Genomic DNA, 25,755 nt, shown 5'->3' on the forward strand with positions numbered 1-25,755 from the left:
GAATGGTCACTGAATGAATAGATGTAAGCTGAGGGCTACCTGTAGTAACTCTTATGGTTCAGTATGTAAAGACAGAAACAGAGTGCCTCTGTTCCAAGAAATCCACAATACAGAGAACAATAAATCATGACTAAGCATTGGTAAGCATGTTGTACAAACACTGGTATTATGACAAAATCATAAAATCTACTATGAGATATACCATTTTAGCATCTGCAGGAAGTTGACCATAATTGATGAATACTTGTTATATTTGTTACATTTGAGGGATCTCCTTGCCCCAACTACATTCACCCATTCCATCAGGTCCAGCAGGAGAGGTATACGTCAGATCGCATCAGCAAAGGAGCTTCATACCCAAGTTGAGAGTTTTTTCTGCCACGGCCCTGCCCCTCAAAACACACACACACATCCCCGAGGTTGGCCCAACCCTTTTTGGTCTTTGGGAAGGCCTTCAAAACATGGCTTTGCTATTAGGCCTGGGGATCCCATGGAATGACTGATATAAGGTTGCACTCTTCTCTTTTGTAATTGTGGTTTACTGTTTAATGGAAAAATTACACTGATCATTTAGTGTTTTTTAGTCGTGTACGTTGTGAAAGAGTCACATGCCAGTGACATGGGCAGCTATTTAAATTAAATAAATAAAATAAAATAGTGTCTATCTTCCCCTTCTAGGTCCTACAAGATGCCGACATGGTTTATTGAGTAAGAACCAACTAAAAGGTAAAGGTAAAGGTTCCCCCGCACATGCGTGCTAGTCGTTTCCGACTCCAGGGGCCGGTGCTCAGCTCCGTTTCAAAGCTGAAGAGCCAGCGCTTGTCCGAGGATGTCTCCGTGGTCATGTGGCCGGCATGACTAGACGCCAGAGGCGCACGGAACGCTGTTACCTTCCCACTGTAGTGGTCCCTATTTTTCTACTTGCATTTTGATGTGCTTTCAAACTGCTAGGTTGGCAGAAGCTGGGACGAATAACAGGCGCTCACTCTGTTATGCGGCACTCGGGATTCGACCTGCCAAACTGCCGGCCTTCTGATCGACAAGCTCAGCGTCCTAACCCACTGAGCCACCGCGTCCCTAAGAACCAACTAACTAGGTTCAATTCTTTGCGGCCTAAGACCCAATTTATTGACTAGGTTCCCAGAATAAATCCCAACCCAAACTACAGGTTACTTACTGTACCTTAGCCCTGGTGGCACAAGGAAGCCTTTGGGCTGCTTCAGCAAAACTGCAGCGAGGGGAATCCATGCAAAACAAATGATCGCCGATTGGCATCAAGTGTTGCCAGTCCAGGTGCAACAACTTCACACTCCTAACGCATCAAATCCATCCTTCCTTCCTTCCGATCGCCGTTCGAATGTAACCCGATGTTGCCGTGAAACTAAAAACCAGACTAAGCCGGGTTTCTAGATTAAAGCTTGGTCGTGCTTTAACCGTTCGGTCTGCCCAGCGCACCGAACCACAAACTGACCCCGTACGTTTGGATCCGCGCATCCCGCGGCGCCGAAAACCGAGGCCGACTCCCCCGCACTTCCATCCCCACGGCAAGCAATTCAATAGCAGCGCCCCGCCACTCCCCAAACCAGCCACCAGCCAGCCCTTCCTACTCCTCTTCTCCGTTTCGGCCGCCCGGGACCGCCGGAAAAGCCAACCTCACCCGCCCCACACCCGCCCCCCGTTTGGAGGCGGGTCTAGGCTTTGGCGTTTCATCCGTGCGAAGTTCAGTCACGGCCTGTCAGGTTCGCCGAGGAAGTCAACAGGAAAGGCTTTGTCATGGCTGCACTGAGAGCCTGTCGGGTGAGAAGAAAACCGGCCAAGGCGGCCACGGGGGTTCGGCTCGGCTTTTCTGGCACGCCTCTGCTTTGCTGGAGGGTGCCTCGCTTTGCAGGATTTGGGGGACAGCCGCCTGGGTTAATGTTGGGGGTGGACCAGGTTTGGGTTGTCTCTGCCGGAGGAAAAGTTCAGGGATTGCAGAGGAGGGTCGCCAAAGGACGGGTCTCGACGGCAGCCCGCAAGATGACAATCATTGGTAGTGAATTGCGGGAGGAAAGATCGGGGATTTTTTTTTTTTGGTTTTGGGTTTTTTTGTGGGTGTGCAAAATTACGGGATATCGTATCCAAGTATGCCAAAGGTCGCCTATCTGTCGCCCCCTTTCTGTTAAGATGTTTCCAAAAACACTCCCGTTGTTTTTGCTTCTCCGCCCCCCTTCCCCCCAAAACTTCCCCTCTTTTCTTTTAAATTTGAACATCTAGGATGGACTTCTCGAAGCAGATAGGCCAAGTCTGTTGGCACAGCAAAAATAATAAGTCAACTTGCCACCGCTTCTGTTACTTCCCAGTATATGTGAAATTAATCCGTGTCTGGTATATGTCAAGTTAATCCACGTCAGAAACTTAGTCTTAGAATCTTAGTCTCTGAATTGTAAAGAAGACTTGCTTTATCTAAGCAAAGCTTTTATCTAAAAGTATATTTCTACATCAAAAAAATTACCTGGTCCCGGGTAAAATTAAAAGTGTTTTAAGATCTTATTTAAAAAGTTAATTGTTTAAGTTTGTCAGTTGGCATTGGTTTTAAGTTGTACAAAGTTTTTCTCATGCATAGCAGCAATGCTGCATTATTTTATTTCACACAGATGGTTACAGGATCAGGGAGCCCCTGTTAGTGGAGTTTAAAAATGTAAATGACAAGTATATATTATAACAAGGGAGACCATTATTTAAAATAAATAATTGCAAACTTATATAAAAATATTGCTCTAGAAATTATTTGAAATACTTGTCATATATAATTTTAAAGTTCTTAAGGTTTATGGTAGTACTGATGCTAATATGAAGAATCATCAGTCATTTTGCATGACATTATACTTGTTAAATATAGGACAGAACAATACATCAAGGTTGTGAAAGAACATAATGCAATTAATATATTACTGTCAGCATTCCTGTTGCATGATTTAATTTTCTCCTAGGAAATCCCAGGAGATTAGATTTTTGTCTTCCTGCGCAAAGAGTTAGAAAACAAAACAATTATTGTGAATTTGAAAAATAAATTATTTACCATAAGGAAAATTGGAATATAGAATAAGGCACAATAGAATGGTTCAAACTATTGTGATAGTAATGGAATCTGGTGACACTTATGAGCATTCTGGTGTTGTTGTTTTTTTAAAAAAAACAAATGTGCCACAAGAAATCATTCCAAATCTTGCAAAACAAGATATCAAAGGTCTGCTATATAAGTTTCAAATTAAAAATATAAATGGTTTTTGTAACCAGTAACAAGCATTAATAAAAAGTTTGTGCTTTCTAGTTAATATTGTACTTTAGATGTTCCAGTGACTCATTTGCAACTGTCCTAAGACCTATTTTTGTTCTTTTTCACAGTCTCTTGGCTTCTATGTATTCATTTTTTTAATTGTGCATTATATCTTAAATAGTTTGGGTTTGTCCTTCACTTGCCATTTAATTTACAATTTATATACCAAGGCTGGATTCAAAAGACAAGATATAAATTGAAATTCATGTAGGCTTGCATATTTCTGCTTAGCTCTCTATCCATAGAAAAATAATTAAGCCAAGGCCAATTTTGGGAAAAGTTTTGTAGTCTTAGGCTTAGGGAATGAAATTGATTACTCCCAAGCTGTCAATATGCAAAATGAGGCTTTGGTTGCTGATATGAAAAGATCTCTGGTCTAAAATAATACATTTGACTATCTGTTGAGTTCCTTCATTCTTATTAACATTTCAGATCAGGGGTGTCAGACTGCCTGTCATGTGACATGTTGCGATGTATCACGACTTTTTTCCATTGCCAGCAATGGAGCGGACGCAGTTTCGGCATGATGTATCTGGCCCACAGGCCAGCAGTTTGACACCCCTGCTCTAAGCAGTTTACAGAGACAGCATATTTTCCCCAACAGTCTGTGTCCTCATTTTACCGACCTTGGAAGGATGGAAGACAGAGTCAACTTTGAGCCAGTCAGGATCAAACTCCTGGCAGTGGGCAGAGTCAGTCTGCAATACTGCATTCTAACCACTGTGCCACCACAGCTCCTATATCTTATATTTCATTTGTATTTTTTTTCTCTCTGTTTGATTCTTAATAAGATAAATGTACCTTAGTATTTCCTGCTAATAAAATATTTTTATGTCGCTCTTCTTACTGTCGAGTAACTCAAATAATATTGCAGTTTCTTATCTTGATTTATCATAATTGAATTTTTGAGGAAACTTTTCCATAAAATTCCCCTCTTTTAAGGATTATTTCTTTCTTAACAATTTTGCTTGATTTTTTGTTTGATTTTGTTAAAAATTCCTTTTTTATTTATATTAACTATTGTATAACTGCAACTTGTTTAATGCTTTCTTCCTCCGCTTTTTAGCATTAGCACAAAAGTTGTTTTCAAGTTTAGTCTTTTAAAGTCATATCTATTGACTTTAAATTACTAGGCTTATAGAATTTTTATATGCTATTGTGGGAAGAATCCAGAGAAAGAAATATTTTGGGAAATATTAAAAAGGCAGAATATATTTCCCCAAAGAAATAATAGGGAAGATCTTAAAAATAAAGACAGAAACCAGCCAGCAAAAATCAGCCCCAGCCCCTAGGCAGAGGCCAGCTTTTAGAAATGCAAATTCAATAATCCATTCAGGAAGGCTGAGGCCAAGAAGCTAGAAGCTATGAGATTAGGAAGACAAAGATCCCTAAAATCTACATACCCCACCCAAACTCTAAAACAGGACATAATTGGATTAACCCACCAATGTCAAATGGGCACACTCAGACTAAGGTCAAAGTACATGACACAGGAAATACAAAGCCTTAAACAAGAACAGAAAACAACCTCAAGAGCCCCAGAAGATATAAAAACCCACCACTCCCTGCTACATGTTGTCATTTGCAACCTTTTTTCTAAAGCAGTCTCTATTTTGTTTATTCCCGGCTTGGACTGGACCCTGATGAAGATTTTTCCTTCAACACTTGTTGTTAGTTGCGAAGTTGTGTCCGACCCATCATGACCCCATGGACAACGTTTCTCCAGGCCTTCCTGTCCTCTACCATCTTCTGGAGTCCATTTAGGCTCATGCCTACTGCTTCAGCCACTGCATTCTCTGTCATCCCCTTCTTCTCTTGCCCTCAACCTTTCCCAGCATTAGGCTCTTCTCCAGTGAGTCTTTCCTTCTCATTAGGTGGCCAAAGTATTTGAGTTTTAGCTTCAAGATCTGGCCTTCTAAAGAGCACAAAAGATAAATGATGGTAAACAAGGTAGCAGGCTAGGCAGGAACGTTCTGACCAGTGTTTATTGATGGCAATTAACAGCAAATAATAGCAATTAACAGCAACTAAACAGCAAATAAAGTCAGCACTGCGAATGACTTCCTCCCAGCACCTTATATACAGGCAATCCCCTTAGCTCCACCCCCCATCCAACCAGCCAGCATCCAGCGCCCATCCCTAAAACCGGCATAGCTGGCCTGCACCTCCCCCCTCCAGCGTTGTCTCCAGCAGTCCAGCATGCAGCCAGGAGCCTCAGCTGTTCAGCGGCTGGAGAGCCTCAGCTGCTCGGAGGTCAGGCAGATTCTTCAGGCAAAGGGGATTTCCCTCCCTTTCCCTTCCTTGAAATGGCAAGCCCACAGGGCTTGACAGACAGCTGATTTGTTTATATGCCAACTTTCCAAGAATTCCCTGGCATTTTTCAATTTAGTTAGTCTAGGATGCTCATATTTCTGCCCATGTGTGAGGAGATTAAGAACTTTGCATCATGTCTTCTAATTGCCAATTGATGTTCAGGAATGCTGTCTCTTAACTTCTGCCTGTTTGGCCTACACAGTGGCTGTTTCAGTCATTACACTGGAAGTTGTAGATAAAGAAGCCACTGTATTTTAAAGAATTAACACTTCATCTTTTTAGACAGTAGTCGAAACAGTAATGTTTTGTACTCTTTTTAACATTAAAACAGAATACATTCTATATTCTTTTTCTACTTTAGATGATATTTATACTATTTATAAGTTTAATAATAATTGACACATGAGATTTTTAACCATCTCTTTGCAAAAATTGTATTTTGTAAAATGTGTTGGGCTCTATATCCTTGCAATGTTTATGCATTGTTAGTAAAGTTTGGAACATTTATTGAAAGCCTCTGTGACACTTGGTTCTTTTTTTAAATTAAATTTCAGGTCATGCGAAGCATTGTTGCTTGTGGCTTGAGAGCCCAATCCAGTCATGCTGCTGCAACATCACCAAAAAGCAAATCTGCTGCTGGTTATAGCTTTGGTATGTAAAAATACTCCATAATGCTTCTCGTGAAGGCCCTGAATTGGCATATTCTAGTATTATAAATCTAAATTGATTCATTTGTCATTATTTTCTATATAGTATGCAAGCATATTTGCTATGTAGTACATGAGCATATGCAGGCATATTCAGATATCTCCCTGTTTTTCTTATGAAATATACCTCACTCTAGGAAGAAAAGGTTAGAATATTTAGATAGGATAAACTGTGAAGACATAAGGATCAAATATATTCCTTTCTGGACATTTTATTCACCTGCACTCCCTGATGTGCATTATCTACTGCAGCTTGTTAAGCATTTGCAGTTTCTAGAGAGAGTGGAACGATTTGTAATGAAAGATAATACATTTCCTGAATTACTTGAAATGTTTCAAAATTATACTTTGTTTTTGGAAAATTGCTATGTGAGGCAGAATCCTAACACATGTTCCTTTAAAGTTTAACATTGGAGCATACATATTTCCATATATGTGTAAGTGTTTTGCATATGACTTTTGAATCGATATTATGGGTGAAGAAAAACAGTAAATGTATATTTTAGTAGATGGGATATGGATGCATATAGTTAAGGATGACAGTAAAGAAAGAATTTAATGTAGATTAGTCTGCACATTTTCCCAATTCTAGTCCTGCCTTAGGCATGAAAGCTAGCTGAGTGATCTTGGACCAATTACTCTCTCTCAGCCCAATTTACTTTACAGGGTATTGTTTTGGGGAAAGTAGGAGAAGAAAGGAGTATCATGTATGTTTGTTACCTTGAGTTACTTCTAAAGAAGTAAAGGTAGGATTTTTTTAAAAAAAAATGAAATAAATATGTCATGTCCTACTAATTTTTATGCATGTCTGGGGAATTGAAATCTTATGTTTTCTAGAACTTACTGATGAACAGAAAGAATTTCAAGCTACAGCTCGTAAATTTGCTAGAGAAGAAATCGTACCTGTTGCTTCTCACTATGACAAAACTGGAGAGGTAGATACAATAAATAGTAGGGAAATACCATGTTTAAAATTTCAATGAATAAGACTCTCTAAGCAGAGGCTCTATGCATAATGCTTCTTGTATCTATTTCCTTTATTTAGTATCCTGTTCCTATCATTAAAAGGGCATGGGAGCTTGGTTTGATGAATACACACATACCAGAAAGTTGTGGTAAGTAAAGTACTTAGTAAGCTATAAAACCAAATAAACAGTGAAATATAAGCAGTAACGACACTAAGGATATTACAATCCAATCCGATTTTGAATATATGAGATAAGAACATTTCTTGGAAGAAATAAGTCATATAGATGATATGTAAACATGTGAATCGACCTCACTGAATGATATTCTGTTGAGCTCAAACTGTTTCTCTCCTACTACAATTATTTGCACTAGATTTTCTATAGAAAAGTATTCGTGATATTCTTTGATACTGTATTTAAGTTGGAAAGATTTGCAACTAAAAGATAGTATATCTCTAATAAATCTTTTTTTAAAATCCAAATCAAATAGAATTAAATGTCTTATCTTTTGTGTGTGTGGACGGCAATATTTAGAATACCTCAGATTAGCATATCTGTACAGTTAAATGTTTGTGACTAATGACCATTTACAAATACAATTTACAAATACATAAACAGTAATAAAAATCATTTTCTGCTCAACGTACACATTTATGATCAAATTTCATGGCCTGACAACAAAAGGCTTCAGTGTGAAACTGATTAATGTCTAGTGAGTTTCAGGCAGCATTAAAAGTTCTAATCACCTAATTAAAGTCAGAGTTGACACATTTTAGGGAAGTTCTGGCCTGCAAGGAAAAGCAGCTCAGGAAAAGATAGCTTAGTTAAGCAATTGTTCCACTCTGCAAGGGGGGCAAAAAAATGAGGAAAAAATGGATCAGACACAGAGTAAGTTTATCTGAATGACCAGCAGCAACCAGGAATTTTGCAGTTTTCTTTCTGTGTCTGTCACTTGTTTACTCAGCAGCCATTTTGCTTAAGTTGCTGGAATGGCTTGCATCACTAAATAGGAGATGGTGCAATAGAACATAAAATAATTAACTTTTGTAACATAACATTTATTTGTTTGGAATTATAATGTTGTCCAAAACATTTTTTGTAGGTGGTCTTGGCCTTGGTACTTTTGATACCTGCCTTATTACTGAAGAATTGGCTTATGGATGTACAGGAGTTCAGACAGCTATTGAGGCAAATTCCCTAGGTGTAAGTGTTTTGCTTTAATTTTACTCATTATTTACATTATTTTAACATTGGCATTAAGCTATGTCATCCTGTGTATTAAACAATGAACTTTTTTTGCTACAGCAAATGCCAATCATAATTTCAGGAAATGAGCAACAGCAGAAAAAATATTTAGGAAGAATGACTGAAGAGCCCTTAATGTGTGTAAGTATTTTTGCAATATTGATAGAATGGTATTTTGATTTCCTTTGTGATAGAAATCTACAAATCTATATTATTATATTATTTATTTATTTATTCATTTATTTTATTGGATTTGTATACCGCCCTATTCCTTTTTTTTATTGAAAAGTTTTACAGTACATTTTTAAATACAAAACCCCTCCCATCCCCCTCCCCTCTCCCCAACTCTCCCCTCCCATCCTCCCCTTTCCCGACTTCCCAGAGCTAAATACAGGGTATAAAAATACAAACAAACATAATCTAAAATATGCAAACAATAAAATATTAAATTCTATCGCACTTTAACTCTTAATAAAATAACTACAAGCTAGTTATACATCATATAAATCCACTACTTATTCAAATGCTAAGTGAAACTTTTTAGTCCCATATTTATTCTGGATATAATCAATCCATCTTCTCCACTCCACAATATATCTCTGTTGCAATTGGTCTTTCAAATACGCTGAAATCTTTGCCATTTCCGCCAAATTGGAAACTTTTAAAGTCCATTCTTCTATAGTCGGCAGTTCTTCCTTCTTCCAATATTGCGCTACTAAAAGTCTCGCTGCCATAATTAAATTCAACATCAGCTTAGTGTCCACAACAGTAGTATCTGTAATAATACCCAATAAAAACAGTTGCGCCCTGTAGGACTCAGGGCAGTTAAAACCATGAATACAAAAAATTAAAAACAATTAAAACAAATTAAATTCAAGCCCCAAGAGTAAATCTAAAACCCAGTTAAATTAACAACCCCACAGTCTGGACCAAACAGATCGAAGAGCCAAGTTTTCAGGTCCCGGCGAAATGAGCGAAGGTCGGGGGCAGTCCTAAGTTGAGAGGGTGGCTTGAACTTACATCTGCTGCCCCTAGAGGTGAGAGCTCTATGGGGCATGCTATATCCGGCATGGTTGTTCCAGACCACCATCTCCCCCCCCCGGGAATTGGCTCTGCGGCCGTCGTGAGAGGACAGTGGTCGGCCTGCCCGGAGGGTTTACCCAGCTGAGTGGCAGCGGCTGGGCGGAGGTCTGGGACACCTATTTATCCTCTGTTAGATCCTCCTTACTGACTGATTATCATCTATGGACAGCCTTTTACCTGGACTACCCCTCATGCCTCTTCTTAAATACTCTTGCATGGACTTGCTCGCCCTCAGGGGTGCTCCCCCTTCCTGGGTGCGACCCGCCTTTCTAGCCGCTTATGATCTCGAGGAAGGGCCCATTTATTGGGACCCAGAGAGATGGCTGGGCACGGGTAGGGGCCTTCGACGGAAACCAAACAAGAGGTCCCTGGTTAGCTTTCTTTCTAAATTTTTTAGTGGGTTAGGGAGGGGGGAGGGTACTCTTTTTGGTTGTTTGGACAAGGGGGGCAGTCCAACAACCTCTGTTCAGACCAGTGCCAAGGTAGATCACGGGGGGGGAAGAGCGGGGGTCGGTTGCTTCTGGGGCCCCAGGGCTGGTCGTGGGAATACCTATTCCCACAACATTAGGGAATGGCAGCAGGTGTAGGAGCAGAGGGCCGTATCGATCTCAGGGAAGGCCTCTCCGCTGCCTACAAGTGGTGAGGCACTCCGACCCTCTGGCTCCGCCCCGAGGTCCCGGGAGTGAGGATGTGCAGCCTCCTGAGCTCCGGCTGGTGTATTTAAATGCCAGGTCTGTCGCGAATAAAGCTCCTCTCGTCCGTGACCTGGTCGAGGGTGAGCAGGCGGACCTGGCTTGCATCACGGAGACTTGGTTGGGCCCAGAGGGTGGGATTCCTCTGGTTGACCTTTGCCCACCAGGTTTCCGGGTGCTACACCGGCCTCGGGCTCAGGGTAGGGGTGGGGGTGTGGCTGTTGTCATGAGGGAGACCTTGTGTCCGCGGGAGGCCACCGTTCCCCAGATAGTCGGGTGTGAGTCTCTCTTTTTGAGATGCGGCCCTGGTGCGCAGTTGGGCTTGCTGCTGGTGTACCTTTCGCCTAGTCACATAGCAGCAGCCCTGCCTGAGCTTCTCGATGTCCTCTCTGGGGTGGTGATTGAGTTCCCGAAACTTATAGTTTTGGGGGACTTCAATCTACCATCGCTGGGAGGATCATCTGAGTTGGCTTGGGAGTTCATGGCTTCCATGACGGCCATGGACCTGACGCAAGTAATTTCGGGACCGACTCATGAGGGAGGCCACACTCTTGACTTAGTTTTCTTATCTGGACGGTGGTTAGATGATCTTGGTGGGGGCTCCCCAATTGTTATGCCCCTGTCATGGACCGATCATCATCTCCTGCGGCTGGACTTCCATTTTGCCACCCCCCGCCGTGGGTGTGTGGAACCAATCAAATGGTACCGCCCCAGATGCTTAATGGATCCCCAGAGGTTCCAGGCGGCGCTGGGGTCCCCACCTGCCTCCCTTGCTCACAGCTCGGCAGACGCCTTAGTGGAAGCCTGGGAAAGGGCAGCCACTGAGGCTCTTGACTGAGTTGTACCCCTGCGGCCCCTGACCCGGTGCAGATCCCGTCGAGCTCCATGGTTCTCCGCGGAGCTCCGGGAGATGAAGCGTCGGAGACGGGGCCTAGAGAGCGGTTGGAGATCCAGCCGATCCGAATCCGACCGATTGCGACTAAGAACCTATACTAGGTCTTATCTCGCTGCGATAAGGGAGGCGAGGTCTAACCACTTCGCCACCCTTATCGCGTCCGCAGATAATCGCCCGGCCGCCCTGTTTAGGGTGACTCGCTCCCTCCTGAATCAGGAGGTGAGGGAGGAACCCTTGCAGGGTCGTGCCGAGGAGTTTAACCAGCATCTGTCGGACAAAATCGCTCGGATTCGGACCGGTCTGGACTCTGACTGGGCAGAGTCTGTCGAGCAGGACACGGGTGGTCTTGTCGATATCACCTGGGAGGAGTTTGATTCTGTGACTCCGGAGGAAGTGGACAGGATCATGGGGAGGCTGAGCACCACCACATGTTTATTGGACCCGTGCCCTTCCTGGCTGGTCTATGCAGCCCGGGAGAGGACACGCAGCTGGTTCCAGGCAGTTATATCGGCTTCTCTGAGCGAGGGTAGCTTCCCCGCCGTCTTGAAAGAGGCGGTGGTGAGGCCTCTCCTCAAGAAGCCTGCCTTGGACCCAGCTGTATTGAACAACTTTTGTCCTGTCTCCAACCTTCGCTTCCTTGCGAAGGTTGTTGAGAGTGTGGTGGCGCACCAGCTCCCTCTGGTCCTGGATGAAGCGGATTATCTAGACCCGTACCAATCGGGTTTCAGGCCCGGGTACAGCACGGAGACGGCATTGGTCGCACTGGTGAATGATCTCTGGAGGGCTCGGGACAGGGGGCATTCCTCTGTTCTGGTCCTATTAGACCTCTCAGCGGCTTTCGATACCATCGACCATGGTATCTTGCTGCGGCGTCTCAGGGGATTGGGAGTGGGAGGCACGGTTTTACAGTGGTTCTCCTCCTATCTCCAGGGACGCTCGCAGTCGGTGTTGGCAGGAGGGCAGAGGTCGACCGCGAGGTCTCTCATTTGTGGAGTTCCTCAGGGGTCGGTCCTCTCGCCTCTCCTGTTCAACATCTATATGAAACCGCTGGGTGAGATCATTCGTGGTTTTGGAGTTGGGTATCATCAGTATGCTGATGATCCCTAGCTTTTCCTTTCGACCCCAAACCACCCCAGTGATGCCCTCAACGTGATGTCCCGTTGCCTGGAGGCGGTTCGGGTCTGGATGGGGAGGAACAGACTTCAACTCAACCCCGACAAGACCGAGTGGCTTTGCATACCTTCATCCCGGGTTTATTCGGACATTCCACCTCTCGCTATGGGGGGCGAACTATTACACCCCGTAGATAGGGCTCGCAACTTGGGAGTCCTCCTAGATTCACGGCTCACCCTGGAAGACCACATAGGAGCTGTGACTAGGGGGGCTTTCGCCCAGGTTCGCCTGGTGCGCCAGTTGCGGCCCTATCTAAGCCGGGATGATCTATGCACGGTCACTCATGTGCTCGTGACCTCTCGACTAGACTACTGCAACGCTCTCTACATGGGGCTGCCCTTGAGGACCACCCGGAAGCTCCAACTGGTACAGAATGCAGCCGCGAGAGTTGTGTTGGGAGTCTCCCGATACTCCCACGTTACACCTCTGCTCCGCGAGCTGCATTGGTTACCGGTTGCCTTCCGGGTGAGATTCAAGGTACTAGTAATGGTATTCAAAGCCCTACATGGCAGGGGTCCGGAGTACCTGAGGGAACACCTGCTGCCGGCATCGACTTCCCTCCGCCTTGTGCGTTCCCACAGAGAGGGCCTCCTCAGGGTGCCACCGGTCAGAGAGTGTCGACTGGTGGCCCCCAGGGGGAGATCCTTCTCTGTGGGCGCCCCGGAGCTATGGAATCAGCTACCGGTTGAGCTCCGGACGGCGCCCAACCTTTGCTCCTTTTGCCGCGAGCTAAAAATATACTTTTTTGAACAAGCTGGCCTGGCCTGATGAAGGGATTGGGGGGGGGTTGTTATGGTTATTTTATTGGGTTTTAAAGATGTATTTTAGTATGTGGGCATTTATTTAATCTTGTTTTAACTTTTGTAATCTGTATTTTTATTCTTGCCCTGTTCACCGCCCTGAGTCCTTCGGGAGAAGGGCGGTATAGAAATAGTATTAAATAAATAAATAAATAAAATAAGTTCTGTGGGTAGTTGGTTCCATAGAGCAGGCGCACCCACAGAGAACGCCCTTCCCCTGGAAATAACCCGCCGGCATTCATTAACCGGCGGTACCCTGAGAAGGCCCTCCCTGTGGGGGCGCACAGGACGATGGGAAGATGATGCCGGCAGCAGGTGTTCCCTTAGATAGTCCGGACCCAAGCCATTTAGGGCTTTATAGGTCATTACCAGCACCTTGAATCTCACCTGGAGGGCAACCGGAAGCCAATGTAGCTCACGGAGAAGAGGTGTTACACGGGAGTATCGGGAAGCTCCCATCAAAACTCGCGCGGCTGAATTCTGCACCAGTTGAAGCCTTCGGTTGGTCCTCAAGGGCAGCCCCAGATAGAGGGCATTGCAGTAGTCTAACCGGGAGGTCACGAGCGCATGAGTGACTGTACGTAGAGCATCTCGGTCCAGATAGGGACGCAACTGGCGCACCAGGCAAATCTGGGCAAAAGCCCCCCTGGTCACGGCTCCTATATGATCTTCCAAACTGAGTCGTGAATCCAGGAGGACGCCCAAGTTGCGAGCCCTATCAACGGGGGGTAATACCTCATCCCCTATTGTTAATGATGGAGAAGGCTGGTCAGCCCGAGATGCCGGTATGAACAGCCATTCAGTCTTGTCAGGATTGAGATGAAGCCTGTTTCTCCCCATCCAAACCCGGACCGCATCCAGGCAACGGGACATCACGGTGAGGGCATCACTGGGTTGGGTCGGGGTGGAAAGAAAAAGTTGGATATCATCAGCGTACTGGTGATACCCCACCCCGAAACCACGAATGAGCTCACCCAGCGGCTTCATATAGATGTTGAACAGGAGGGGAGAGAGGACCGACCCCTGAGGGACTCCACAAACGAGAGATCTCGGGGTGGACCTCTGTCCTCCCGTCAACACCGACTGCGAGCGGCCCAGGAGGTAGGAGGAGAACCACTGTAAAACAGTGCCTCCCACTCCCAGCCCCCTGAGACACCGCAGTAGGATACCATGGTCGATGGTATCAAAAGCTGCTGAAATGTCTAATAGGACTAGGACAGAGGAACAACCCCTGTCCCGAGCCCGCCAGAGATCATTCACCAGTGCGACCAATGCCGTCTCTGCGCTATGCCCAGGTCTGAAACCCGATTGGTACGGGTCGAGATAATCAGTTTCCTCCAGGAACAGAGGGAGCTGATGCGCTACCACACTCTCAACAACCTTCGCCAAAAAGCGAAGGTTGGAGACAGGACGATAGTTATTCAAAATCGCCGAGTCCAGGGTGGGCTTCTTGAGGAGGGGTCTCACCACAGCCTCTTTCAAGGCAGAAGGGAAAACACCCTTGCTCAAAGAAGCAGTTATTACTGCCTGGAACCAGCCTCGTGTCTTCTCCCGGGCTGCATAAACCAGCCAGGAGGGGCACGGGTCCAATAAACAGGTGGTAGAGCTCAGCCTCCTCATGATCTTGTCCACCTCATTGGGGGTCATAGGATCGAACTCAGTCCAGATAACACTTTCAAGACCACTCGAATCCTCCCTGTCAGACTCTGTCCAGTCAGAGTCCAAGCCGGCCCGAATCTGAGCAATTTTATCCGCAAGATGACGACTGAACTCCTCGGCCTGTCCCTGCAAGGGATCCTCCCTCTCCTCCCAATGAAGGAGGGAGCGAGTAACCCAAAACAGGGCGGCTGGGCGATTATCTGCAGACGCGATGAGGGTAGCGAAGTAATTAGACTTCGCTGTCCTCATTGCAGCAAGATAAGACCTTGTAAAGGCTCTTAGTCGCAATCGGTCAGGCTCAGATCGGCTGGATCTCCAACAGCACTCTAGACCCCGTCTCCGACGTTTCATCTCCCGGAGCTCCGAAGAAAACCATGGAGCCCACCGGGATCTGTGTCGGGTTAGGGGTCGCAAGGGGACAACACGGTCGAGCGCCTCAGTGGCAGCCCTTTCCCAGGCATCCACTAAGGTGTCGGCCGAGGTGTCAGTGAGGGAGATAGGAACAGACCCAAGCGCCATCTGGAACCGATCAGGGTCCATTAGGCGCCTGGGGCGGAACCACCTGGTCGGTTCCGTAGCCCAGCAGCAGGGGGTGACATAGCGGAAGACCAGCCGCAGGAGATAATGATCGGACCATGACAGGGAGACAATAGTTGGTAAGCCCCCTCCCAGATCATCCAACCATTGTCTAGATAAGAAAACCAGGTCGAGAGTGTGACCCCTCCTGTGAGTTGGACCCTGAATTACTTGAGTCAGGTCCATGGCCATCATGGAGGCCATGAACTCCCGAGCTAACTCTGACAATGCTCCCAGAGAAGGCAGGTTGAAGTCACCCAGAACAATAAGTCTGGGGAACTCCACCGTCAACCCTGAGAGGGTGTCGAGCAGCTCAGGCAGGGCTGTTGCCACACAGCTGGGCGCCAGGTATGTTAGCAACAGGCCCAACTGAGCCCGAGGGCCACATCAAGAGGAGGGACTCACTCCCGCCTATCTGTACAACGGTGGTCTCCCTCGGACATAAGGTCTCCCGAATAACCACCGCCACCCCACCGCCCCTGCCCTGAGCCCGCGGCTGGTGTAGTACACAGAAACCCGGAGGGCACAACTCAATCAGAGGGACACCACCCTCTGGGCCCAACCAGGTCTCTGTGATGCATGCCAGATCCGCGTGTTCCTCCTCGATCAGATCACGGACGAGGGGAGCCTTGTTCGCAACGGATCTGGCATTAAAATACACAAGCCTGAGCCCAGGGTCCTGGTCCCCATCAATCCCGGATAAAAGGGGGTCAACCGGAGGGTCGGAGCATGCCACTGCTCGAAGACAGCGAGGTGTGATCCCAGATGTTGATACGGCCCTCCGTGTAACCGCCTGCTGCTATTCCCCATCTTCGTGGGGATTTGCAATCCCACCCCAGTACTAATGGAACCAAAAGTCCGTGCCCCCAACCCCATCTCACCGGGAACCGTTATAGGCCCAGACTGACAGCCGGCTGGAGAAACACAGCCCGATTCCCTCCCCTCCCTACCATTCTCCCCCCTCCCTAACCCTTTAAAATGATTGGCTAAAAAACATACCAGGGGCCTCTTAATAATTTTATACCAGAGGCCCCTACCTAAGCCCAACCACCTCTCAGGGTCCCAACAATTGGGCCCATCCTTAAGGGAAGAAAGGGACGTGGCAACAGGTCATATCCAGGAGGGAGGAGCCCCCCTGAGAGCAAATAAGTCCGTGCTAGAGTACTGAATACGGGCCATAGTATAATAAAAAACCGCATAGGGCAATATAACCAAATGGATAGTTAGATGACAATAATGATGTTAAATTAAGGCCAGAATATATCTCAGTCCACCAATTCAGCTCAACTCGGCTCTCACCCGAGTCAGCCAGGCAGAGCAACCACAGCGGCTCTCTCACCACCACTGAGGGAACCCACCTTTGGACTGAGCCCAAAGTACCGGGAAAAACCTATCCCACTGATCTCTCACATCAGTGGGAGATTGATGACCAATCCAGACTGCCCTCTCACCGCGGACTGATCCCGGGACCATGCTGGACTGGCAATGGGAAGCCATAGGGGCAGGGACAAATGTTCGTATTCTGCCCTTCTCCAACCAACCGGGCGTTAATTATATTGATTTGATTTTATTATAGTAATTACATTATCATATAATAAACAGAGTAATACATTGAGCAACATAATTTAATAGTAATTAAAAATATTTATGTGACCATGAAGTCATATCTTGCTATAATAACTAGAGTAGTCAACTTAAATGAACAGCTATTTGTGTTTACACAAAGTAGAAACAGCAGTTGTTTGTTTAGGCTCAGTAATCTCTAAAACTAGATGTGTCAGTGATAAAATCGGTAGTTTGTGATCTTGGTTCAGTATAGTTTTATATATAAAAACTATATATATAGTTTTAATGGTTGCAGGGTATAGAGTCCATATGATGGTTCTGCATATTCGCCAGAATGTAAATATGAATTGGTATCTATCTTTTTGATGAATAAAGCAATATAAACACTTAGCAATAAAACAGTGATGTTTCATTAAGACCTCTTCATATTCTCAGTAGTTTTCCACAATTTAAAAGAGAACATACTTTTCATAATTGTAAGTTATTCATTTCTTTATCAATAAAAGGTATAATGAAAGTTAACTAAATTGCTGATGATTTCGTATCATGTTCACGTGGAGTGGCTGGATTTAATCTTCATTTCATTACATTTTAGTACGTGTAGTACTGTATAGTTTGTAATTTGATGTTTTGCATTTTCTTTTTTAAGGCATACTGTGTAACAGAACCTGGTGCAGGCTCTGATGTAGCAGGTATAAAGACAAGAGCTGAAAGGAAAGGAGATGAATATATTATAAATGGACAAAAAATGTGGATCACCAATGGTGGCAAGGCTAATTGGTATAGCAATTTATTTAAGCTACTTAAATAAGGCTCAGTTATATAGTATGTCCCTAACATTTTTTTTCAGGAGATGTGTAGAAGATCCTACTATATCTTTATATTTTCAGTATTGTAGTGGTCATAATTTACATAATTTAAATGTGCAGAAACAATTTTTGAACAGTATTTTCATTCATTCTTATATCACACTTGTCTCATTCTATAACCAAGCAATAGAAGGTTTGAACCTGAATGGTGTGGTATTATTAGATACCAATTTTTATAGAAATTAAACTACTACTACTACTACTACTACTATTATTATTATTATTATTATTATTATTATTATTATTATTATTATTATTATTATTATTATTATTATTATATTCATTTGGCCAATAGTACGATGGTATTTCCCTCATTCTAGATCATAAGTCGTTAATTTCTTTAGGAAAAAAGAAGAAAAGAATTCAGTAAATGAGTGTGGGCTAAAAAGATAAATTTGTAGAGGTAAAATCATTCTTTCACCCAGAATCAGTGTATAAAACTGATATATCTAGTTTTATGTGTGAATTGAAATTTAGAATCAAAATCATATTAAGGTCCAAATAAAAACTAAGAATTATGCTATAAGACTGTTCCATCTTATAAGAAATGTGTTATTGGTATTTTATATGTTATAAGACAGCTACAAGACAGTTAATAGTTTCTGATGACCTGGCAGCAAATTTGAAAAGCTAATGTGTATGTTCCAACTAGGTATTTTTTATTGGCACGTTCCGATCCTGATCCAAAAACCCCTGCAAGTAAAGCTTTTACAGGATTTATTGTGGAAGCTGACAGCCCTGGAATACAGATTGGAAGAAAGGTAGAACATTTTAATGCTAATTTAAAGATTTGGTATTGGCTCTTCTTAGTTAGTAGTAAAGAAATCATTGGCTATAAAATATATATGATAAAAAGTATAAAGTATTCTTGCAATAGTTATCTTTTATAAAGCTAAAGAGTGTTATTTGTGGGAATATAAGGTTTAGTGAAATGTAATAAAAATAATAGTTGGAAAGGACATTAAGCTTTTGGAATTTGTTCCATTCTGTTATAAATCATTTTTCTAAATTGCTGAGCTTTGTGACATTGCCATCAAATATAGGCCCAAAACTGATTTCTAAAAATCTTTATTAAATTTATTTTTAATATGTGTGCAAGAACTAATACACTGTAGGTGGAACAGGCTTTAATCTTACTTTTCTGATGAACCTACTTTTGAATTAAAAATAGAGTATTAACAGTAATTATTGATCAAATTAAATTCTTTTTTCAGGAGCTTAACATGGGCCAGCGCTGTTCAGATACGAGAGGGATTGTTTTTGAGGATGTAAGAATACCCAAAGAAAATGTACTTATGGGTGAAGGAGCTGGCTTTAAAATTGCCATGGGAGCATTTGATAAAACAAGGCCTCCAGTAAGTATTCAAAGTACATTAGAAAGAGGAATTCCAATTGTAGAATTTTTGCTTTGTAATATTCATTACTGATCTACAGGTAGCAGCTGGTGCTGTTGGATTAGCACAGAGAGCTTTGGATGAAGCTACAAAATACGCTATGGAAAGAAAAACCTTTGGGAAGGTCATTGCAGAGGTATGTGAAATTCCAACTACAGATGTAATATGATGTGAAATCAAATATTCCATTACTAAATTTAAGCTCAATTAGACTTTCTTTTTTCTTTCCCGTTTCTGACCCTGTATCATCTTGCGGATTTTGAGTATAGGTAGAGCAATATTTCTCAACCTTGGCAACTTTAAGCTATGGAGGTTTCAACTCCCAGAATTTCCCCAGCCAGCAATGGGAACTCTAGGAAATGAAGCTAAAATTGCCAAAGTTGGGAGATACTGGTGTAAAGTGAAATTGTTCCTGCTAATGGAAGCACATATTTGAATGTTCATAATTTGTAGGAAGTACGTTTGGGCAAAAAAAATCTTTCACAGAATGCTTATAGAGCATTTTTATTTTTATTTTCAATAAAACAATATATTCTGCTGATCTTAACCAGACTCCTCTTACTATAAATGAAGAGACTCTTGTGTGGCATAAGAAATTTTAAAATGGCTCCACTTGTTACTTAGGCAACTAGGCCAATGTATTGTATACCTATTGCTGATACTGTCATATGTTACATCATATGTTCCATCTGAAATGGTGGTACAGTAGGTAAATTGTTGGTCTTCGGCAACTGTGGCTAATGTTTAAAGATGGTGAGAGTTGCAATACAACATCCCAGAAGAACACAGACTACTACCCTTTTTACAGAGTCATATATATTTGTTTTGTGCTCGCTGTATACAGTAGTCCTTGACTTATGACCACAATGGAGCGTAACATTTTTATTGCTAAGAGAAACATTTGTTAAATGAGTTTTGTCCCATTTATGACCTTTTTTCCACAGTTGTTAAGTGAATTATTGCAGTTGTTAAGTTAGTCATAAGGTTGTTAAATGAATCTAACTTCCCCATTGACTTTGCTTGTCAGAATGCTACAAAAGGTGATTGCATGACCCCGGGACACTGCAACCATCATAAATATGAGTCAGTTGCCAAGCATCTGAATTTTGATAATGTGACTATGGCGATACTGTGACAATCGTAAACAGTCGTAAGTCACTTTTTTCAGTGCCATTGTAACTTCAGTCAGTAAATGAACTGTTGTAAGTCAAGGACTATCTGTACTAACACACGTTTTATGCATATTTGACAATAAGCCATTTGAGGGCCTTCTTGTGGAGTCCTTGGTGTTCTCTGAGCTTGGTTGTTTTCTTGCAGACATTTCATTACCCAGCTAAATAACATCAGTGCTAGCTTAGCCTAGTTGGGAATGAAATATCTGCAAGAAAACAACCAAGCTCAGAGAGCACCACCCTTCACATATTTTCTTCTATCAGCAAGGAGTTTCTTGTTTATCGAGGACATATGAAATCTACTGTCCAGAGTCGCAGATAAATAAGATTAAATAAAATTAAATTGTGTATACTGCTTAAATACATACTACCATTGCATATTTGGAAATTAACTTTTCAACACTTGCTTTCACCTCTCCCTCAAACAATCCCAGCACCAAGCAGTGTCCTTCATGTTGGCTGAAATGGCACTGAAAGTGGAACTGTCTCGCCTGGCCTACCAGAGGGCAGCATGGGAGGTAGATGCTGGTCGTAGAAATACCTATTTTGCTTCTATAGCAAAGGCATATGCTGGAGACATTGCAAATCAAGTAGCTTCTGATGCTGTCCAAATTTTTGGAGGAAATGGATTCAATAGCGAATATCCAGTAGAAAAACTAATGAGAGACGCAAAAATATACCAGGTAAGCAATCTGGTTGTCAATACCATTAGTCAATTGTCAATATCATTAGTATATTTAGGATAAATTTACATTTATACAATTCTAAAGAAAATGTGCCTTTTTTGGCTGGTGCGCATGTAGGCATCAGGATTGATGGCAGCTCTTCTGTTGCCCTCTGAAAGAATGTAGTATTATTTTTAATGCAATGTTTAATATGCTCTTTCTATTCTTTTTAATGACTCAGAATCTTTTCCTTTTTTTTCTATTAACTTAATTGTAGATTTAGTAATACAACAGGTTTTACCATAGCACCGAACAAAGAAAAGAGACGTTTTACATGGAGAAAAATGTAAAGAGCGTAGTTTGAAAATATGTCCCCTTTGTTGTACTCACTTCTGGTCCCATAAAAGTTACTGGAAAGTAATCTTATCTCATTCAGTAGTATAGGTAGCCGTCACCTAATGACCACAATTGAGACTGGCAACTCCATCACTAAGCAGTATGGCTGTTAAGTGAAGTATCCTATGACCCTGTTGGTTTTATGACATCAATTCCGCTGCAGTCATAAAGTAAACCACTGTGGTTCTTAAGCAACACATCACATTACCATGATTGGTTTTACTGCCCACTTCTCCACTGATTCTCCTTGTTGTGAAGTAGGCAATCACATAACTATGAAACACTGCAATGATTGTAAAATGTGCACCAGTTGCAAAGCAGTCAAGTAGTGACGGGGGGGGGGGGGGATACCATGACAGTTGCAAGTTCAAGGACCAATTGTAAAATTACTTTTTAAGTGCCATCATAACTTCAAACAGTCATTAAAAAGGGCATTCTTTGACCAAGGACTACCCCTATGTATTTCCAAGTTGGAACATTGCTGTTTTTTATTTAAATACACCACTTTTGGGTGACTATGTTTCTTCTTGTGTTTTGCTTTGCTGAGGCCTTGCAGTGTTTCGTTTAGTTTCTAGAATGTGCAGCAATGCAGTTTTTAAATATACAGGTGCAGATTTCATCATACCTGCTTGCTACATATTTTCACATCACACTATATATAATTAAGCTTACATATATAATTAAACTTTACATACAGTAGGGATTTTGAGTGTGATGTGCCGTGGTATTATTCAGAAGAAAAAGACAAAACATCCCAGTAGACCTAGGTTCAGGTTTAATTAAAAGTAGCTCTTTGGACTATCAGTTAAGTTTAGATTTTTGTTCTATCATTGTATTTTATTATCACAATTATGCATTTATAATAATTTTTACATATTACCCATGATAATGTTTTCATGAACATTTTGTCTATCATACATTTTCTCTTTTTCAGATTTATGAAGGAACAGCTCAAGTTCAGAGAATAATTATAGCTCGTGAACATATTGGCAAGTTTAAAGCTTGAGAATGTACATTAGCTTGATTTACAAATGTTGGGCTTCCCCCCCCCCGGTGCTTTACTTTTAATATTGAACAAAAATGGCATCAGTAGTAGTATTGTCAAAACCTAATACATGAAAAGGGCAGCCACTTAATTTCTGGAACTATTCAAGACATTTCATATTTTTGTTCAACTTTATCATGGTTGTCTCTGTTGTCTGAAATCTCTGTACTATATTTAAGTGCCTTGGATTTCTGTAATTGGAACAGGTCCCTGACATGAAGAATTTCATATAAAATTGAAGCCTGGGAGTCTGCATTGCAACTATTACTACATATATATTGATTACAAGATTAAAAATATTTTTGTAGATAAATCATTATGCCTGCAGTTGGATTCATAAAGAATATAGAAGAGTTACTTTTGTTTTACAGAGCAGAATGAAATTTAATGAAAGCTCCTTGCTGAAAGATGCAAAAAAAAGTATTTATCCCAATTTCCTTTCCCATGTACTTCAACTCTCTATGATAACTTTTTGAGCGTGTTGTAGAGGAAGAAGAGAGACATATGTGGAACGTATATGACAATGGTGCCTTATGGTATTCCTTGACAGGTACTCCTTGACCTATGACCATTCAATCAACAATTCCAAGTTACACTGGCACTGAATGAGTGGTGGTTACAACCAGTTCTTGGAGTTCTGGCCATCCCACCCCTACCCCACCCCCGGTAGTCATGTGATTACAGTCTGGGTGCTTGACAACCAGTTCACACTTAACAGCCAGTTGATAGGCATCCCACAATCACATGATTGCCACCTGCAGTCTTCCATGCCAGTTTTCCCAGAAGGCCAGTGGGGAAGCTAGGAGGAAAGACTGCAAGTTGCTGAGGCAAGTGTTTCCTATTACGTACCGTCTCCCAGCTTCTATGCACTCACTTCGCATTAGGGACTCAGCCTCTCAGATCTGCACTCCTACACATACACCCTGACCTGCATGGCACTTTATGCACCCTCACCAACCCTCACAGCATCTCTAACATACTTTTTCCTGACCCACGCAGCATCCTTCAAGCACCCCTTCACATCGCATCACTTGAGAATGCAAATACCTGTCACAACTGCTGTTGTAAGGACTATCTATACTCAGATATGATAAACATAGCCATGCAATCCAATTTTTCCCCTAACAATTTTATTACATTTGCAATATTCTAATGAGTGGTAGTTTCAAATTACTAGTACAAAATTCTATATGCCTAAATATGAACTTGTTTTTATAATGGATGTATATAGTTATTTTGGTATTGAAACTGAGAAAGCTAATTCACGTTAATCCTTATCTGTGCTGAAATACGTTAAACTGTCTTACCCCAAAGAGCCTAAGCTTATTTAAATAGCAAAACCAAATGGAAAAGTTAAAAAAACCACATCTTTAGGTCATGTTCCTGATTTTATTTCCCCAATAAAACATTATTTGCTAATGAAATGTTTTTTTTTCTTCTCTCCCACCCTGCACATCCCCTAGATCAGTGATGGCAAACCTTTTGGAGACCAAGTGCCCAAAAAACACCCCCCCTCCACCCACCTGCAGGGCCACTCACCGCCTCCACGGCCTGCTGCAGATTGCACAGGCGGCCCAGCAGTGCCATGGTGGTCACGCCTTCCGCCCGTGTCCCGCAGCATAAACTGCATGCGTCGGGGCATGAGGGTGGAGTCTTGTCCCCGCTGCCTGGCTGCCATGTCCTTGGCTGTGCTGCTCCGTGCGGGCCGTGCTCGGGGGTGACTCCCCTCCAGGGGGGCTGCTGGTGAGGCTGCGGGAGAAGGTGAGGCTGGGGTGATGGCGCATGTGCCCACAGAGAGGGCTCTGAGTGCCACCTCTGGCACATGTGCCTTAGGTTTGCCACCACTGCCCTAGATCTACTTTAAGGGTCTTCATTTACTTTTGAGAAAAGTGACAGGACCCATCATAGCAGTGAAAATCCGTTAAAATAATATTAGATTTATAACAGAAAGATTAATATTTGTATGTGTAAGTTATGCTTGCAGAGCTCTATAAGCACCGAAAGGATTTACCCACATAGCCGCTTTACCTCTAGTCTGGAACTGCCTGCTTACTGTTCATTGAGGACATTAGCACAGCAATCTATCCTGGGTTAAGGTTATTTCAAAGAAGACTGCCTTTGTTTTCTTTTGGAGAATGCAAGAAAACCTCCTGTTTGAATAATTTTTGTGCATGACTACCTCTCACCTATTGCATTTAGCCATAGGATTGTCTACTTGGGGAAGTAACTGTTGCTGAAGAGGTCAGACACCTCTTTTGTATAGCTTTTCCTTCCATTGGTGGGGGTTCAATCTGGGGAATATGGACCTTGTGGAATACCTCATTGTTTTGATCAGAATGCAGCACACAACACAGATTGTCACCCAGACCTGAGAAGCACCCAGGCTAAGTGCAGATCTTCAGCTTCCCTCTTTCTGTTGGTTCTGTCTGTCCTACCAACAAAGCCATCGTTCGTACCCCAATAGCAACAACAATAGTAATAGTAATTAATAATAGTAATAATAATAGTAATAGTAATTACTATTGTTGTGAGGGCAGCAACACTGAAGACCTTGTGGAGCCAAAGGGACAGAGTCAAGTCATTTTCAGATGACTCTCCAGAGTAGGAGGAAGGTACAGTAGAGTCCAGATTCTTCAAAAAATAGTTTTGTCACCTTTTCCAGGCTGATGCCCATTAGCAGCTGTTTTCAAAGGTCCTCAGATTTTTTTTCCAGCTGTTACTTCCATATACCTGTCTTACGAATATCTCACTTTGATAGTGAAGAACTTGAATCTGTTCTTGAACTAGGGCAGGACCTCCCACACTCACACCTGATTATCATCCATTAATTGAAACACCTAATTTCACCATCAAATGAGGGTGAGGTTCATATATTTGTGCCACAGAAATATGTACCTTTGGATCATTTTCCTCAATAAATCAATTAACAAGTATGCTTTTGACTCCTTTGTTTAATTTGCTTTTCTAATTGTAGGACTTCTTTGGAGAACATATCAAATTTTAAGTTATATTTATGTGGAAATGGTGAAAATTTAAAAGGATTTACTAGTATATATACTGGGACTTTTTAAATTATCCAATGTAATGGCAAATAAGTAATAATCACTTTCATTTCTTTTGGCATTTTTTAAAAGAAAATGAACTTACACAATTCAACTTTAATGCCTGATGTGATATCCCTAACCTGTAGGACAGGGCTTTTTTTCTCATAGAACGCTCAG

General features: G+C 42.8%; 1 protein-coding gene across 1 annotated transcript; it reads left to right on the top strand.

Annotated features, from left to right (window-relative positions):
- The first annotated feature begins 1,697 nt into the window (after positions 1–1,697).
- Positions 1,698–25,469, top strand: ACADM (acyl-CoA dehydrogenase medium chain). Its single transcript, XM_081323440.1, has 12 exons — positions 1,698–1,797; positions 6,184–6,280; positions 7,174–7,271; positions 7,382–7,451; positions 8,407–8,507; positions 8,610–8,690; positions 17,643–17,773; positions 18,515–18,623; positions 19,077–19,217; positions 19,297–19,392; positions 20,863–21,111; positions 22,424–25,469. The coding sequence occupies exons 1-12, from the start codon at positions 1,774–1,776 to the stop codon at positions 22,493–22,495; spliced, it is 1,269 nt and encodes a 422-aa protein (XP_081179566.1). The 5' UTR covers positions 1,698–1,773; the 3' UTR covers positions 22,496–25,469.
- The last annotated feature ends 286 nt before the right edge of the window (positions 25,470–25,755 follow it).

The sequence above is a fragment of the Vipera berus genome, assembly GCF_964194415.1.
Source record: "Vipera berus genome assembly, chromosome: 3".
Lineage (NCBI taxonomy): Eukaryota > Metazoa > Chordata > Lepidosauria > Squamata > Viperidae > Vipera > Vipera berus.

Bases quoted from the DNA above. Each gene is read 5' to 3' on its own strand.
- ACADM (XM_081323440.1), top strand. From the start codon at position 1,774: ATGGCTGCACTGAGAGCCTGTCGG. The intron at 7,272-7,381 runs GTAGATACAATA...TCCTTTATTTAG, and splicing joins ACTATGACAAAACTGGAGAG to TATCCTGTTCCTATCATTAA. The intron at 17,774-18,514 runs GTATAGCAATTT...TGTTCCAACTAG, and splicing joins AATGGTGGCAAGGCTAATTG to GTATTTTTTATTGGCACGTT.